Here is a 19,110-nt window from a genome sequence, read left to right on the forward strand (position 1 = left end):
CACTAAGGGTGTGTTCACACATGGCAGGTTTATTTCTATTTAAATGAACTGGTGTGATTACTGTCAGTGTGAACCAAAATAGGCAGTTCAGCCGATAAATACCATCACATGTACACAATGAATGTATACAGCTCAGCAGGACATTATTATTTTGGGTGTTTAGTATGTTTCATCACAAAATAGTCTTCTCTAAGTGTGAACACGTCCTTGGTTATTTTATACAAAAAAAAGCAAAGGCATGGTTGTAAATAAGAGCAGGTTAAGTTAAGAGATCAGAGTTAAGTCAGGTCATGACTTGAAAAGTTTGTTTGAATAGGTGAATGTGATTTACTCTATTTCAGGGGCTAGTTAATTATAGTTTTAAAATAGTAGGTGATTAAAGGATTGACCCATGATGCAGCAAGTGTAACACTGTGCTTAAAACCACAAGCAAATCCCACTACCAATCCAATAGAAACTGGATTATACCACCTGTTGCTCCACACAGCCAAATTTAACACTATTGCCGAGAACTAGGAGCTAGTTTTATCATCCTCTGGTTTTGTTTTGAACAAATATTTTAGGGAAGTTTATTTTAACGTGTTTTTTTGTTTAACACCAATATTTTTTCTTCAATTAGAAGGAAATGGTGAGAAAATACCTCGCTAATAATGGGTCTTACGAAGTTCTTTTTACAGTAACAGTTAGCGATTTACTTTTACTGCCAGTTTATCTTTTTTCAAACGAGGACCAGCACGATCCGGCGACAACCAATGAGATCGCAGTTTGTGAACAACCGCCTCATACATTTGGATACTTCGGCAGAATTGTAACGCCTACTAGCATCCAACAGGAATAACGGACTCGATGACCTTCATCGATTTAATCGCCGTGTGAAAGCTCTCACTTAAGAACCTCATGATTTCGGGAGAAAGCACACACATCGAGCTTTTAGAGCTCATTATCTGCGGGCGAAGAGAACATGGGAGGGACCTGAAGTTTGTACAACTTGTGTCAGAAGAGACGCAAACTTAGCCCACGCTTTGAAGTGCTCGTTTTGATAGATAATTTGACGCTTTTCTTCGCAGAGGACGACATCTCTTCATTTATTCGTTTGGAAATTTAGTTTAGGAGTAATTCATTGTGTTTAATGTGCTTATGACACGATTCAGTTATGGCAGGTGCCGATAAGGAGATCTCTCCTCACCTGAGCATTAGTGACTGTTGGGTTGTTGGGCTCGAGCGCTTTGCTGTTGGTCCTGCTGGAGAAGAAGAAGAGTTTTTCGAGATTAGGACTGAATGGTCGGACAAAAGCATTACATACTTGAGAAGGCGATATCAAGATATTGTGAAACTTTTTAAGAATTTAAGCAAATCATTTCCAGACGACACAGGACGTTTGTCTCAATCATTGATGATCGAGGGTACGACATTTATGCACATTTATGTCATTTTAAATGACTGAACGGATTGTACACTTAACTATTGATTGTGTTTGCTTTTATCAGCTCTACACAGGATAAAGGAATCAGAAGAAAGCAGTAATGTTGAAACAAGACTAAATGGAGTGGGAAAATTATTGAGAAACATAATCAAAATGCCCAAAAAGGTACTTCTAGAGTAGACTACACACACTATACCAATGATAATTGTATTGATTCCCTGTTGTATGTACAATCCTCACACAAGTAATTTACTTCACAGTTCTCTCAGTCTGAGGCAGTTGTTACATTTTTCAAGACTTCTCCTCTTGACTACACTTTGAAAACTATGTATCAACCAGTCCATCCTCTCCGCCAGAGCGCTGTCACTGTGACTGGTCTGTCTATTTTTTCTTCTTCGTCTTTGTATTTTTATAATTATATATTTTATATATGAAAACTGATATTTGATCTTAAACTTTTAGGCTAATGAATGCTCAGAAATATTAGCCATCCTGCATTATTAGCCCACTTGTATATTTTTTCCCCAAATTCTGTTTAACGGAAAGATTTTTTTCAACTAATTTTTAAAGATATTGGTTTCAATAACCAATTTCTAATGATTGATTTCTTTTATCTTTGCCCTGATGATGGAACACCAAATTTTAACTAGATATTTTTTCAGGACACTAGTATTAAGCTTAAAGAGACATTTAAAGGCTTGACTATGTTAAGTAGGCAAGTTAGGGTACTTTAGATTAGATTAGATTAGATTAGATTAGATTCAACTTTATTGTCATTACACATGTACAAGTACAATGCAACAAAATGCAGTTTAGGTCTAACCAGCAGTGCAATAGGAGCAAGTGCAGGATACAGGTATAAGTTATAAAGTGCAGTTATTGAAAAACTATGGTAATATTTACAGATGGATGTTCTATCAACATTATATACAGGTTTTATTAACTATGACCAGAGATTTACAATAAATGAATATATGTACAGGTTGCTATTAATAATCAGTAGTGTGCAGATAAATATAAATTAAAAATGTATGTGCAGTGGGTGTGTATTACAGATGTACATGTGCAGTGGGTATGTACAGTTCAAATAAGTAAATCAGTGCAATCAATATGGGGGGGGGGGGGGGGGGGGTTGTTGGGGGGAGTCAGTGAGGGGCAGAGTTCAAGAGGGAGACAGCTCTGTGGAAAAAGCTATTCCTCAGTCTGCTGGGTTTTGTCTGGGGGAGCCTGAAGCACCTGCCAGAAGGCAGGAGTGAAAACAGTCTGTGAGCAGGGTGAGAGGTGTCCTCAAGAATACTGCGTGCTCGGTGCAGACAGTGTTTCTTCTGGATGTCCTCTATGGCTGGCAGTGTGGTCCCTGTGATGCATTCATAGATATATACATCTATGATCGTGAGTTTTCCTGGATGTCAGTATGTAATTTTTTTTTCAATTACGAAAATTATAATTTTACATCACTTTTCTACATTGATGGATCAGTGACCGCACGGGCATTCCTAACAAAAAGCTTGTGTTTGTGTGTACAGAAATGTACTATTCACCCTCCCTGTTAAATTTGATCTAATCATGTCCTAAAACACAGCTCCTCTCTTGCTTTCACTTCTCATACTGACGGAGGGAGCGATTCGTTTGTGAAAGAATCCCCCGAACGACTCTTTTACTAACGTTAGCCGACAATAATACAAGTTTCTGGCAGCGCAGCATCTCGTTGTCATATTTCTTTTGTATTGTTTACTGATGTTATTTAACAAAACTAGCATAAGCCGAGAGTTTAGTGCGAGTTGGAGCTGCTTTGCCGTATGGTGAATGCAGTAAGTGACTGTTATCATAAATAACGTTACCTGTTTAGCACAAAAGTTCAGAACATACAAAAACAGAAAAAAACTTAACTATGAAATGTTCTGCCGTTGTGCTTTGTGTTCTTTGTTTGCTCGTTACTACACCCGTAGACAGCGCTAAAGTCCTGCATCTTCACGTAATAACACTCTTGACTAGTGCGGTTGAATGACATTTGTCCTGGGAGCACTGTACCAATGTGGCGGCGCTATTGACGCATGCTCAGGGTCCCTATGCGATATCTAGTGTATATATCTATGTGATGCGTTGGGCAGTTTTCACCACCCGCTGCAGTGCCTTACGCTCAGCAACAGAGCAGCTTCCATACCAGACTGTGACGCAGTTGGTCAAGATGCTTCCTATTGTGCAGCGGTAGAAGTTCACCAAGACGGCTGATAAAAGCTGGTTCTTCTTAAGTTGCCTTAAGAAGAATAGGCGCTTAGGCAAATTATTGTATTACAATAGTTCGTTCTGTAGACAATTGAAAATAAATGTTGCTTAAATGGGCTAATGTTGACTTTAAAATAGTTTAAAGAAAATAAAAACTCCTTTTATTCCAGCTAAATAGAACAAGTCTAGAAGAATAAAGTATTATTGGAAATACTGTGAAAATTTCCTGCTATGTTAAACATCATTTGTGAAATATTTTAAAAAGATTTTTGACTTCAGCTGTATAAATAATATATTATGTGCCTGACTTAACTTTTTTACAGATGTCAGAAGGGCAAATGGGTTTTGTTTGGCCAACACAGAAACCGTTATTTTTGATCCATATTTACTAGCAGAAGAAGCAAAATTATCTTCAAAGCACAGGTGAGAATCTCATAGATCATCCTCATCTTTGTCCTCTGTTATGTTGTTTTCCATGTGTGAGATAAACATGGAATGAATCGAAATAAATGTGTCTGTACTATGTATGTTTCTTTGTTTGTTTTTTCAGCACATCTAGATCTGACATTGAGTCCCAGATATGGACTGGGACAAGAATTCAAAATGGGATCAGATATGTGAAGGAAACTGTGCACAAGCCTGGAAAGAGCTTCGGGAGTCCTGATGCCGCTGAAAGTAACAACAGAGAGCGTCAACCGAAAAAATCACAGATTACCAGCAACATGACCTACCTCCACCTACAAGCCTGTGAGACAGACATCCTGGAATGACATAAAGCACTTGACCAAGTAATTACTGCTTTCTAGTTTGAAAGACTTCAAAAATAGTATATGAATAAATAATAAAAATATGATTTTTTTTAATTAAGCCTTTTTAGAATGTTTTTATTAAAAAACAATCTTTCTAGATATTATATTATATTATATTATATTATATTATATTATATTATATTATATTATATTATATTATATTATATTATATTATATTATATTATTCATTTTCTTTTCGGCTTGATCCCTTTATTAATCTGGGGTCACCACAGCAGAATGAACTGCCAACGTAACCAGCACATGTTTTACACAGCGGATGCCCTTTCAGCTGCAACCTATCAATGGCAAACATTCATGCATTCCTGTTCACACACATACAATACGGACAATTTAGCTTACCCAATTCACCAAAAGTGCATGTATTTAGACTTGTGGGGGGAAACCCACATGAACACATGGAGAACATGCAGACCCAGCCGAGGCTCGATCCAGTCACCTTCTTGCTGTGAGGCGACAGCGCTACCCATTTCGCCATCAGGCTGCCATTTTATATTATATTATATTATATTATATTATATTATATTATATTATATTATATTATATTATATTATATTATTTTATATTATATTATATTATATTATATTATATTATATTATATTATATTATATTATATTATATTATATTATATTATATCATTCATTCATTCATCCATTCATTCATTCATTCATTCATTCATTCATTTTCTTGTCGGCTTAGTCCCTTTATTAATCCGGGGTCGCCACAGCGGAATGAACCGCCAACTTTTCCAGCAAGTTTTTACGCAGTGGATGCCCTTCCAGCCACAACCCATCTCTGGAAAACATCCACACACACATTCACATGCACACACTCATACACTACGGACAATTTAGCCTACCCAATTCACCTGTACCGCATGTCTTTGGACTGTGGGGGAAACCGGAACACCCGGCGGAAACCCACGTGAATGCAGGGAGAACATGCAAACTCCACACAAAAATGCCAACCGAGCCGAGGCTCGAACCAGCGACCTTCTTGCTGTGAGGCGACAGCACTACCTACTGCGCCACTGCTTCGCCTATATTATATTATATTATATTATATTATATTATATTATATTATATTATATTATATTATATTATATTATATTATATTATATTATATTATATTATATCATATCATATAGACCCTTTTCACATTTCCGGGCTTCTCAGTAGTGGAAGGCGTCTTAGTTGGATAAACTTAGAGAGCAGTGAAACTGTACAACAAATAACTATTTTACAATCATATTTGCTGAAAAAATAAAAGGAAAATGCTACGATGATGTTATCAGGAGTTTTAGAAAAAAGGAAAAAAATTGTGTGAGATTGATGATGGCAGCTAGAGGAGAGAATAATATCAAATGTATTCTCAGCCTCATGGACGCTGAATTAGAAACACCTTGCAAGCTGTAATTGGTTTCTGTAATTTGACGCAAAGATGATATAATACATTCATAAATGCATATAAATGTTGATACATTTAAAAAAAATTGAAATATAAAAAAATTTCAAGGATTTAAGATTACAATGACTGTTAAATGCGTCATAACAGTCTTGTGTAAAGGGTCCATTATATTTTATTTTATTTTGTTTTTTTATTATGGTGGTTCATTTCGCTGTGGCGACCCCTGATGAATAAAGGGACTAAGCTGAAGGAAAATTAATGAATGAATATTAAATTATATTATGTACATGATAAATATTTTAAGTGATGATATCTGCAATGTTAATAAAAAAAGAACTAGCTCTAAGTAATTTTTTTACACTAAGGGTAAATTTACACAAAACCATTTTGACATAAAAAGAGAACACTTTTTAATGCGTTTTGCAGATTCATTTACACAATAACTAGTGTCCTGAAAACATAAACTTTAAAAAACAAGTTTTCTCAGACATGTGCGAGCAAAAATCTGTTTGACAACAACTGGCATTTACAAATAACTCAAATAATTTAGTTAATAAGTGATATCTTGAACAGTATAATTACTGTTTATGAATTGAAAAATAAAGTTTTACTCTATGGCTAAGTATGTTTACATTCAAACACCACACGATATATGCTTGGTGAATGTTAAATATCAAATCTTTTGGCACTAACGGGTTCCACTCTTTTTTTAAGGCTATAAAAATGGGAATATGCTCTCATTCAGATGCTCTGATCAAGACTGATGTTGGATGATTGGGCCTGACTTGAATTTGCTGTTCTAGTTTATCCCACAGGTGTTCAGTGGGGTTCGGATCTAGGCTTTTGTGTAGGCCTGTCAAGCCTTTTTCTCAGTGATTAATTAATTTATAGGCCTCAATTTATGCACAATAGGGACATTATGATGCTGTATGGTGAAAAAGCCCTTTCCAAATTGTTGTTGCCAACTTTCGAGGCACACTATTTTGAAGAATGTTATTGTATTGTAAATGTTCCTGCTTGGAATTTACATCTGGTTAATTAGAAGAGACAATGTTTGCATACTTTTTGCCATTTATTGCCATTATAATTTCAGTAAAACTCAATTAGAGATTAAAATAAACTAAATTGAGTTTTAATAATGACTGGAGAGATAAACGCAACTGTTTTTTTTTTTAAGTAGGTCAAGTCCCTGTAGTGAAACACATTGAAAGCTATAGGCTGATCATTATTTAACTGGAACAGAGAGAATCATTGCAGTCCACGTTCAGGTCAGTGAGCAGTTCCCATGATGAGGGATGTTAATCAGTCCTTATTGGAAGAGTCATTGTGCTCCACTTTTGCATTGCATAAATTGATTTGGCTCACTGCATCCACTCAGACAATCTATACACCCTTGTTTTTGGTCAAAAAACTTTTTTCCCTCACCAACAAATACCCTAATTTACTTTTCTAAACAACAGAGTGGAAGCATTTTTGTAGCTAATGAGTTCCAAAAATCGAAATAGCTTTCACGCTCTACATTTTCTACTGGTGACCTCTTTACTCCGCATAGGGTTATCTAACATTACAAAATAAACAATCTAACTTCTAATTATGAATATGGGGCATTTATATTGACATATGAGGACATTTCATTCTCAGTGCTGTTTATTCTTTATAGGATTCATAATTTTGTACACAATCAAATTTTACTCAAAAAATACTCAAAGCTCATAGAAAAAGCCTTAAATATTTTTATTTTCCTATTCTTATAAATATTTCTTATTAAAATATTAGATTTTTTTGTTATGTCATAATAATCCTATTACTTATTTTCACTTAATAAACATTCAATGCATATTCGTTGTGTTTTAAAAAGGTGTTCTTCAATATCTTTAATATTATGTTACATTATTGTTTTTAGAAAATGCTTGGTGTTATATTGATGTTTTTTTATTGTACTGCACTTTGCACTTTAGTTTTGGAATTGAAAATTGCTATACATATAAATTTGTATGACTTAGTGGTTAGCACTGTTGCCTCACAGCAAAAAAGTCACTAGTTCAAGTCCTGGCTGGGCCAGTCAGCAATTCTGTGTGAAGTTTGCATGTTCTCCCCAAGTTCGTGTGGGTTCTCCTCCGGGTGCTCTTGAGTGTGAATGCAAGAGTGTATGTGTGTTTCCCAATACTGGGTTTTGGATTGAAGGGCATCTGCTGTGTAAAGCAACAACTATGCAACTATGCCGGAATAGTTGTCGGTTCATTTCGCTGTGGCGACCACTGATAAAAAAGGGCCTAAGCTGAAGGAAAATGAATGAATAAATATCTGATATGCCAAGTATTACAGGGCAATATTAGCATGCAACTGATCAATTTTATAATAAAGCAGAATGATCCTAATAAAACAAAACATATAAAGTTTACTAAAACAATTTCTTGAAAAACTGGGTATTTTACATGTTCTTTTGTTGTTTTGTTGACCTCCATTGCCCTCATTTGTGAGTCACTTCAGATAAAAGTGTCTGCCAGATGATTAAATGTAAATGGGTTAGCAATATATGTAATATTTAATATCCAAATGATTTCAACAAGATCAAAATTTTGATCATTTTTAATTCAAGCATTTTAATTTTAATTTATTTGAGCATTTTTATCATTATCATAGGCCAAGTGACAGTTTTTGATCACTACAATAGGCCAAGCTTTAGAGTACTTACTGATCAATAATAACTTTGTGGTGTATTGATTAGTATATAAAAAGCTAATGCAGTGAGCTGACATTCACAGACTGTCACAGAGAGCATAACAGAACTGTTTGTTATTTAATCCCTTTGTTCCACTTCTCTTAAAAGATTTATCTTTACTTTTTGTACACAACAGATATACAACACGAAAACATCAACCTGCTCAGCATGAGCCATCACTCTTCATGGAGAGGGCATCACTGTGCCCCTGGAGACATCAACTGCACCGCAGGCTTTAAGGAATCTTTGGGAAGCAGAAACTACAAGTTGCTCCATGTGCCTGTCCATGGGCCAACCCACAGCCACCACCATGATCCTCCACACCCTTTCCCCACCGTGGATGTTCCGGATCATGCCCACTACATCATCGGCTCTGTTATCTTAATAGTCGGCATCACCGGAGTGATTGGAAATGCACTGGTGGTCTATGTATTCTGCCGGAGCCGTACTCTTCGCACCGCTGGAAACATGTTTATAGTGAACCTAGCTGTGGCTGATTTCTTAATGTCCGTCACCCAGTCTCCTGTGTTCTTTGCAGCCAGTTTACACAGGCGCTGGGTATTTGGCGAGCGCCCTTGCGAGCTCTACGCCTTCTGCGGTGCCCTCTTTGGAATCTGCTCCATGATGACTTTGACCGCTATCGCTGCTGATCGTTGTCTCGCCATAACTCAGCCTCTCGCCCTAGTAAGCAGAGTTAGCCGACGCAAAGCTGGAGCTGTGTTGGTCGTTGTGTGGCTCTACTCCCTGGGTTGGAGCCTTCCGCCTTTCTTTGGCTGGAGTGCTTATGTCCCTGAGGGGCTTCAGACGTCTTGTTCTTGGGATTACATGACCTTCACCCCATCAGTGCGTGCGTACACCATCCTCCTCTTTGTTTTTGTATTCTTCATCCCACTAGGCATTATAGGCAGCTGCTACTTCGCAATTTTTCAAACAATCCGAGCAGCGGGGAAGGAAATTCGAGAGCTGGATTGCGGGGAAACGCACAAGGTGTATGAACGCATGCAGAACGAATGGAAGATGGCGAAAGTCGCTCTTGTAGTCATTGTGCTTTTTATTATATCCTGGTCGCCCTATTCTGTGGTGGCTCTCACCGCTACGGCTGGTTATTCCCATTTCCTGACTCCCTATATGAATTCAGTACCTGCTGTGATTGCCAAGGCTTCAGCCATCCATAATCCAATCATCTACGCCATTACGCATCCAAAGTATCGTGTGGCTATCGCCCGTTACATTCCGGTACTTCGTCCCATCTTGCGTGTGAAAGAGAAGGACCTTCGTTCCTCTTTTAGCTCTGGCAGTGTTAGTTCTCGTCGTCCAACCCTCACCAGTCAGTGCTCTTTGGGGGTTAGCATGGGCAATGCTGCACGAGCTAATGGCCGCTGGGGGAAGACGCGATTGTCTTCTGCCTCTGATAGTGATTCTTGCTGGACTGAGAGTGAGGCCGATGGTTCCAGTGTCAGTTCCCTGACCTTCGGTCGTCGTGTTTCCACAGAAATCTCTACAGATACTGTCATTCTCTCATCTGGATCAAGTGTTAGCAATGCTAGTGGGCAGAAATCTGAGAGGGCACACAAAGTTATAAGTGTACCAGTGCCGTCTATTACTTTTGAAACGGATGCAGCAGACGGGGAATCTCTGTCTGATGGGAAGGCTTTGCTTGGAGGGAACTAAAGAAATGATACTGCACTTCGTTTGATTCTAATTTCCTTAGTAGTAGAAACAGTAGTACTATTAATAGTAGTACTATTATTTTTGATTCTGAATATATAATCTTATATTTTTCTTCACTCTGCACGTTGTAAGTAAAGCCCTGGTCAGATCACACAAAATTGTTGCGACTTCCTTGATGTAGGGTCTCGTGGGGATTCTAAATGACAAATAGGCGTTGTGACTCAAGATTTAACCGTTTCTCTTGCGTAATGTTGCATAGTTCACGACAACTGATACATGCCTGCAACGCCTTACAACACAGAAAGTCTAGCATGTTTAATTTTTTCTCATTCTTTATGACGAGTTCTGTCACGTAGATGACACTGCAATAAGACCACATCATTTCTTGTTTATATCAGTGGGTGCTGCCGTTAATGCGCCGATAAGGTAATCAAAAAATAGACTGCATATTTACTTATGAGTGGGTCACGGGTGGATAAGATCAATCGTTATTGGTTATGCAAACGTTAACTACCTTTTCTAAAATATTAAGGTGTTTTAAGCAATTTTATCTGACAAACTGGCACAATTATGCAGACTTCTTCATTCTCACAACGAGTTTCTGAGTTCTCTCATCCTTCCAACAAACTTTGTTCTTCCGAGGTAATCTGGAAACATGTTTATCTGCGAATACATTGTAAAAGCATTTCCTGCTTATTCAAATTTGTCATTAACAGTGAAAACAGTTTAATATAGGTTTCTCTAAAACTGTGAATATTTCACTTTAATTTTATTTAGGCTAGATTATTATTTTATTTAACAAACCAACACAATATCACGGCAATTCATGTTTTGAAGCGCTTCACCTCAGATGTCATTTGTTATTCTTGTTTATAGATAACTGACCGACAAAAGATTATTAAAAACATTAAAATTATAGCAAACGAAATTAGTTTCAAAAAGATTTTTTTTTCAAGAAAAATATACAAATTATATTTTTGTTTGTGCTCTCCACTACTCAACTATACGGGTGGATGATTTGTTTCACTCTGAGGAAAATAAGGATTTAATGAAGGCTTTACTGTGATTGTATCACATATTTGCTAATGGGGTGTCACGGTGGCGCAGTGGGTAGCACAATCGCCTCACAGCAAGATGGTTACTGGTTTAAGCACCCGCTGGGTCAGTTGGCATTTCTGTGTGGAGTTTGCATGTTCCTCCTGTAGTGTATATGTGTGTGAATGAGAGTGTATGGGTGTTTCCCAGTGATTGGTTGCAGCTGGAAGGGCATCCGTTGCGTAAAACATATGCTGGATAATTTGGCGGTTCATTCCGCTGTGGTGACCCCTGATTAATAAAAAAATGTGTGATTTGACCTGGGCTTATCTTGTAACTTGGTAGTTTTTTTTCAATTAGTGTAGGATTTTTCTTTCATCAAATGTATAAATTTGTTTATTTGTTTCTATGCAATAAAATCGGAATAATCTAGATGTATTTCAAATATTTAAAAATTCTTGTTTGTATTTCAATAGTTTGATTAATGTATGTAAATGTTTGACATAATATTTATTTAAATAAAACAGCACACAAATATATCATGAGTAACCTTGCTTCATTTCTGATGTTTTTCATAATGTTCCGTTTTCACATTAATTGTTTAATTTCTTACTGTCTTTCTTTGTACATATTTCTATACTGACAAAAGCACATTTAAAATGTATGAGCTTCATTCCATTATAAAAAAATAACATTTCATAGATATTGTCGCAGAAATGTTAAATATTATTTCATTTCTTGCATGATCAACTTTTAGTAAATCTATTGTTGAAGGCGCCTTTGATTGACTTTTATTTTGAATTCGTCTGTCACTTGTAAATCGTGACCCGGATGTTGTATGTAACAATGAGACGCTGATGTTGTCTTGTTCATTCGTGCAGTATTATCGTGTGTGCTGTGTGTGTCTGTCCTCTCAGCAGCGCAACCAGAGTGAAACACGACACTCATTTGAAGTGAATTATTAATGGCAGACAGACGATTGTGGAAATAATTGCCAATATGGGGGATGATGACTTAGACTACAACATAGTTTTTTCAGAGGCACTGATCTCAGGTGAGAATGACAGCAGCACTGGTTTATCTTGTTTGACAGTAAATGCATGGAAGCCTGCAATCGATGATTATAACCTTGGTAGAACTGAAGTCGCTATATTGGAGAGCTGTAACAATACTTTTGGTGTGATTATCAGTGGATTCATGTTGTTTGGACACATTATTCATGTCTTGACAGAGAAACACTGGCGTGGATCGAAGGAGCCAGTCGTTATTCTGCTGGGCTGGGCGGGCAGCAGAGACAAGCACCTCGCCAAATACAGCTCTATTTACAACGAACAGGTGAAATAGTTTATTAAAATTTTTCAAAATATAAATATGTTAGTGTTTTTCTTTTCAGTTATCGATCATTTTGAACCTCTACCCTTGAAAGAGAAAGTAAACTGACTCTTAAACGCATTATCTATCTATCTATCTATCTATCTATCTATCTATCTATCTCATACACTGTTTTTAAAAAATAAAGGCATATTGACAAATGACTCGATGAAAAACATTTTCATTCCACAAAATGTAAAGGTTTTTTAGATTATGAAAATTTTCTTCAGTCTACTAAAATATTAAGGTAAAGTAGTTTTTTTATATTCGCACATTCAGAATTTCTTCTTAATAATATTTCAGTTAAGTATTATCTGAAAATTCTAAATAAGGAAATCCTATTATCAGCCAGTGACCATCAGAGTACAACATTGTTCACAGTCAATTAAATAGTGCTAATGTTGTTTTGAAGTCATACTTGCATGCAATTTCAGACCCATTATTCAAATTAACTTGATAAACAATATAGGGAATCCGTTAAATGAACGAATATGGTAATATAAAACCAACTTTGCCTCAGTTACAAAAATAGGATTCTTTGAAAAACTTTCTACTAAAAGGTGTAATTGCAGTGAAAAAAAACTTTTTGCTTCTTTGCTTTTACTTGTAAGCAAGTTTCATCTTTCTAATGTTTTATAACTTTGCAAAGTATTAAATTATAACTGAGAAAGCTTTATTAGAACTGTGATGTCAAAACGTTTAACAATAAGTGCTCATGGGTAGCTTAAATAATGTGTCGGTGCTTTTTGGGTAAGGTTTTCAATAAAATAAACACCAAAGTCCAAGGCACTCGAAAAATGTGGGGAATTTTTTTTTAAAAGCTATTCATGTCAATAAAGGCTTTTAACATTTTTTCCACATTTATCGAGTACCTTGGACTGACTTGCTGTTTAAAAAAGTTTTATGCAATGATAATTGTAATTAAATGTTTCACTCTTTTAACAACTAGGACAGTAGTAGGAAAGTACACCCCACTATAACTGCTGTAATGATGACCCGATGACTCAAAGGAATTATATCACTTTAGGAACTTTTTTTTAAAATCTAATAATGAATGTTAAAAACATTGACCGCCAATCAGCCTCTTGTTTATTTTAAACCCACCATTTTTTTATTTTGTTTTATGATGTAGAAAAAGTTATATACGTTTCACAAGTGTGCAAAATATGCCTGTTAAGTTTCAGCTCAAAATACCTCACACATATTTTCTATAATACCATAATCAAAATCATATCTCTTTAAATGCAAATACACTTCTTCTCCCTGCCTTCCATTCTTAATAGATACAATAGGGTATATGCAGAAAGACTTAATTTCAGTAACCAAGTTATACCGTTTCCGGTGAACTCTATGCCCTTACAAAATCGCCACGTTTAAGGTCTGTTTTTTTTAAAAACCAATGATCTTTACTGCCTGATTGATGTACAATAGAAAGTGGGTTTCAGAATGTACAAAAAGCACTGCATTAAATTATTTTCTCGACATGTCTTTAAAACATGCAGTGCTCAGCATAATAAAGTGCACCCCATTTTGAAAATGAATATTTGAATCCATTTCTCAGTGAATATAGGGAATGTATTTTAGTGCATTTAACAAAACAGATTTATTAAACAGATATATTTATTAAATTAACTTTTTAGTCACAAAACATATTTAGAAATTGAAAGACGATACAATTAAATTCAAGCAAAATATTGCTAAAAATTTGCAACCTACAAAATTTCAACAAAATATTTAAATTGTTTTGCTTCTCTTGATTTTTCCTTTTTTTATTTGTATTGAATATTTTTCTATAGCATACATTTGGGTGTACTAGTTTTTGGACCGTTATCGTAAGTTGTTTTGTTAGATAACCTCTAGATTTGTGCTAGCCTGCTGAACCTAATGGCGCAAACAAATTTTCATCTTGTTTTACACTTATATGCTTAAGACTATTTAACTGATTATATTTTAATTCACAATTAGCTGATGGTGGGAGGAAACTGGGTAAACCCACGCAAGCATGTAGACTTTGCACAATAATGTTGACTGGTCTGGTAAGGACTTGAACCAGTGACTTTCTTGCTGTGAGGCAACAGTGCTAACCAATGGGGCACCTTGCTGCCCTATCTAGGAAAAAGGAGGAAGAGTAGGGATGGAGGGGGGAGGGGGGTATTAACTCTGGTTATTTATAGTGAGTTAGGAATCATCTGATTGGTGCAACGTGTGTCAGCGCATGCTTTACCAGCTATGTTCAATCATAAGCACGTGATCTGCTCGAAATTAGTTTATAAATACACTTCACTTAAATTACAATGTTGGGGCTGTAAAAGGAACTGTATAAAATTGAAAAAAGTCACATTAACCGTTCACCGGAAGTTTATTAGTAGGGGAAGAAACACTAGCTGTGCATATACCCTGTATGTTATAAAAGAAGTCAATCCCGTCAAGGTCAAAGTTTGTAATATGATTATAACATCTTATCATTTCTCCACAGGGTTGTACGACTCTACGCTACACGGCTCCTTTAAAGACGGTTTTTATTTCAGAATCATTGGGCTACAAGGAGCTAAGAAGCACTGCACACAAACTACTCGAACTTCTGTATGACTACGAGGTGGAAAACAACCCGATCTTCTTCCATGTGTTCAGCAACGGGGGCTTCATGCTTTACCGCTACATGGTTGAGTTGCTGCACAGTCACAAGCAGTTCAGCACTCTGTGTGTGGTGGGCACAGTTGTGGACAGTGCTCCGGGCAGCCAAAACGTCGTAGGGGCCCTCAGAGCACTCAAAACCACTTTAGGGCCCAAAGTGAACGTGCTACTGCAGTACTTCCTCCTGGCACTGTTTGCTGTTGCGGTTTTCCTCCTCAGGATTGTTTTGTATCCCTTGACCAAGTATTTTCACAGGAACCACTATGATGCTATGATGGAGCATCCAGCGCCGTGGCCTCAGATGTATCTCTATTCCAGAGCAGACCGCGTGATCCGCTACAGGGACGTGGAGAAGATGGTGAAAGGGTTGCAGGAGAAAGGGCTGATGGTTGAAAGTTTTGATTTCATCACCCCTGCACACGTGAGCCTGTTCAGAGACTGTCCCGAGGACTATTCTAATAGATGCAGGACGTTTCTGAGCCACTGCATGACTACTTCAGAGGAGATCTTGATGAAAAAGCATCACTAATTATGCAGTTCATGACTGGCTCATTAATATACTCGCTGTACACTTTTTTTATCGTGTACAAACTACCCTATTTGTGAAATAAAAGCACTGCTGTTTAATATAATCAACTTATCTCAAGCCGTACATGAGGTTTTTAACAGGGGTCTACAACAACTTATCTCCGAAGTATTTTTGTCTTATGCTGTGAAATGATTTGTAAATTAGGGAGTTGTTGATTTGTAACATTGAGATTTTTAGATATTGTGTACGAGTAATTTTTTGTTGTCTAGACATTGTGAATGAATAAATTAATATATTTGACTGATGTGCCTTCCTTGAATAAAAGCTTCTGTTAACTAAACTGAATCAAAGTCAACTTTTCCAAAGGGAAGTCAGTGTTGAAGGTGAGCGGCACGGTTGACTTGGTTGTGGAAAAGCTGTGACCGACTGCACAAGCTGCTTAGGTTAGCTTATAGGTCTGGTCATAACCATAGATTGTCTAAAGATGTACAGCATATTTCCGCTGTTTCCCACAAATATTCCAGGCTTCTATCTCCCTTTGGTCAACAGTGAGTACGTTTACATGGACACCAACTATCCGATTTTATTATAAGACAACACACCAATTAAGAGTCTTCCATGTAAATAGCAATTTTTAATTAATTTAATCTGACAAAAGTCCTAATCGAACTAAACAGAAATCGAATTAAGACATGTGGAGTATGCCGATTATAGTCACATTATTGAAGGGCAGTACAAACATGTAAACACCTTATTAAAACTATTCCCGTCATGTAGGAATTTTGCAACAAGTAACTCACAAGGCAACAATAACTCAAATAACCACTCGTTACAACCGAGGTATGCAGAAAAGCATACTGCATCACACATAACATGTCCAACCTTAAGGCAGATGGGCTACAGCAGCAGAAGACCACACCGGGTGCCACTCCTGTCAGCTAAGAACAGAAAACTGAGGCTACAATTCGCACAGGCTAACTAAAATTGGAAAATAGAAGATTGGAAAAACATTGCCTGGTCTGATGAGTCTCGATGTCTGCTGCGACATTCGGATCATAGTGTCAGAATTTGGCGTCCACAACATGAAAGCATGGATCTATCCTGCCTTGTATCAATGCTTCAAGCTGGTGGTGGGGGTGTAATGGTGTGGAGGATGTTTTCATGGCACACTTTAGGCCCATTAGTACCAATTGAGCCTTGTCAACGCAACAGCCTACCTTAGTATTGTTGCCGATCATGTCCATCAATATACCCATCTTCTAATGGCTACTTACAGCAGGATTACGCACCATTTCATAAAGTGCAAATCATCTCAAACTGATTTCTTGAATATGACAATGAGTTCACCATGCTCAAATGGCCTCCACAGTCACCTGATCTCTCAATCCAATAGAGCACCTTTGGGAACGGGAGATTCGCATCATGGATGTGCAGCTGACAAATCTGCAGCAACTGTGTGATGCATTCATGTCAATATCGACCAACATCTCAAATATATTTCCAGTACCTTGTTGAATCTATGCCACGAAGGATGAAGGCAGTTCTGAACGCAAAAGGGGGTCCAACCTTGTACTAGTAAGGTGTGTAACCCCCGCCGGTCCTACACCACCCAATCCGCTCCGAGCTAGGATCGAACCGGCAATCTTCACATGCGAGACGATTGCTCTAACAAGGAGGCTAAAGACAGTGGCCTCTAGTACTAGAGCAGCTTTAGAGGTCAGAGGAGTTTTTACCTGCACAGCACTTACTAGCTGGCCTTCGTTACACGTGCACCTAATAAAGTGGCAGGTGAGTGTGTAATATAACAATATTTGTACTGTTTTAGTGTATAAAAAGTCTAAATAGGGACCATGGCAGTAAATTAGCCATTGGCTAGAAGTTTATATGTGGACTATTGGCTGCTTTCAACTATAGCAATGTTATACTGCATCTGTTGAACAAACCTACTAACTAAAATATAGTATTTTTCTATTTAGGGGTTTAAATGAAGATGCTTTTGAACAACAAACCAACAAAAAGAACAAAATACATATACTGCACAGTTATAACAAAAGGTCAGGATATAGAAATGCGTCGTTCAACCCAGAAGCTGGAACTGCTTGGACAACAGACTGGTCACTCAGTACAGCAACAAATGCCTCCATTGAGTTACAAAGCTTCTTTGTATTCATATTGTGATGTTGCTTAGTATTTTCAACTCAAGTTCCTTCTTCTCAGCTGGCTTTGTCTTCCCATTTACAGACTTCATCTTATATCCAATGCTATAGAAGATCTTTCCAGCAATGCAGTCCCGTCACTATCCTCATGTGTGTTATAGAGAGATATTTCACTTCCAGGCAGGTAAAATTGGCCTTTGTCAGTCTTGACAGTTTGCCAGTTTGTGATCAGGAGGGCTTCAAATTGGTCAGGTGAAGGTTCTCATGGTGTCTCCGACTGTCACATCTGACATTTCAGAGCGAGTCACTGGCATTTGTCTCTCTGGAAAGCCGTCTGTGGCACTTCATGTATCATTTCCAGCCACCAAAGGGGGAAGAGAGAAACAGAAGAGTTTATTTATCTGTTTAGACAGAAGAATATCGCATATTGAAGTACATCATAAATGAACAGCTTTTTTTCCTCTGATTGCTCAAAAAGGGTTGGCGTTAATGAGTGTATGTTCTCTTAAAAATGGGTTTAAAGGGTAACTTAAAGTATTAAATGAGAGTGTTATTCGATTATTTAATTATAAATATGCGAAATTTCTGCAGGGGTGGCGCGGTGGCACAGTGAGTAGCACCGTCGCCTCAAAGCAAGAAGGTTGGTGGTTTGAGCCTCGACAGGGTCAGTTGGCATTTCTGTGTAGAGTTTGCTTGTTCTCCCTGTGTTCGCGTGAGTTTCCTCCGAGTGCTCCAGTTTCCCCCACAAGTCCAAAAACATGCGCTATAGGTGAATGGGTTAAGCTAAATTGTCTGTAGTGTATGTGTGTGAATGAGAGTGTGTATGGGTGTTTCCCAGTGATAGGTTGCAGCTGAAAGGGGATCCACTGCGTAAAACATATGTTGGATAAGTTGGCGGTTCATTCCACTGTGGCTACCCTGATTATTAAAAGGACTAAGCCTAAAATAAAATAAACGAGTGAATGAAATCCCTGCACACATCAGACCACCAGCTGAGATGACGAAGTCTGCAGAAACATACCCCCCACCCCCACCACCCCCCCAAAAAAAACATCCTTAAAACAGCACATATGTCTTCAGTGGTTCAGTATTATGGATATTAGTATTAT

General features: G+C 37.4%; 3 protein-coding genes across 4 annotated transcripts; all 3 read left to right on the top strand.

Moving 5' to 3' along the window:
• The first annotated feature begins 448 nt into the window (after window positions 1-448).
• pxdc1a (PX domain containing 1a) lies at window positions 449-11,848 on the top strand. Of its 2 annotated transcripts, XM_073911392.1 has the most exons (6): window positions 449-1,403; window positions 1,488-1,588; window positions 1,684-1,798; window positions 3,973-4,072; window positions 4,200-4,437; window positions 8,742-11,848. In XM_073911392.1, the coding sequence occupies exons 1-5, from the start codon at window positions 1,154-1,156 to the stop codon at window positions 4,417-4,419; spliced, it is 786 nt and encodes a 261-aa protein (XP_073767493.1). In that variant the 5' UTR covers window positions 449-1,153; the 3' UTR covers window positions 4,420-4,437; window positions 8,742-11,848. The 2 variants fall into 2 exon arrangements, with proteins under 2 accessions (XP_073767493.1, NP_001410480.1); NM_001423551.1 differs by lacking the exon at window positions 8,742-11,848 and having other exon boundaries at window positions 758-1,403; window positions 4,200-4,423.
• On the top strand, window positions 8,657-11,848 carry opn4.1 (opsin 4.1). The gene has a single exon (NM_178289.3). It carries the CDS (start codon window positions 8,774-8,776, stop codon window positions 10,274-10,276), a length of 1,503 nt encoding a protein of 500 aa, NP_840074.2. The 5' UTR covers window positions 8,657-8,773; the 3' UTR covers window positions 10,277-11,848.
• A 315-nt stretch (window positions 11,849-12,163) lies between these two features.
• Window positions 12,164-16,145, top strand: tmem53 (transmembrane protein 53). The gene is made up of 3 exons (NM_001002637.1): window positions 12,164-12,365; window positions 12,543-12,646; window positions 15,159-16,145. Exons 1-3 carry the CDS (start codon window positions 12,311-12,313, stop codon window positions 15,843-15,845), a joined length of 846 nt encoding a protein of 281 aa, NP_001002637.1. The 5' UTR covers window positions 12,164-12,310; the 3' UTR covers window positions 15,846-16,145.
• Window positions 16,146-19,110: the final 2,965 nt, after the last annotated feature.

This window comes from Danio rerio, chromosome 2 (assembly GCF_049306965.1).
Source record: "Danio rerio strain Tuebingen ecotype United States chromosome 2, GRCz12tu, whole genome shotgun sequence".
Classification (NCBI taxonomy): domain Eukaryota; kingdom Metazoa; phylum Chordata; class Actinopteri; order Cypriniformes; family Danionidae; genus Danio; species Danio rerio.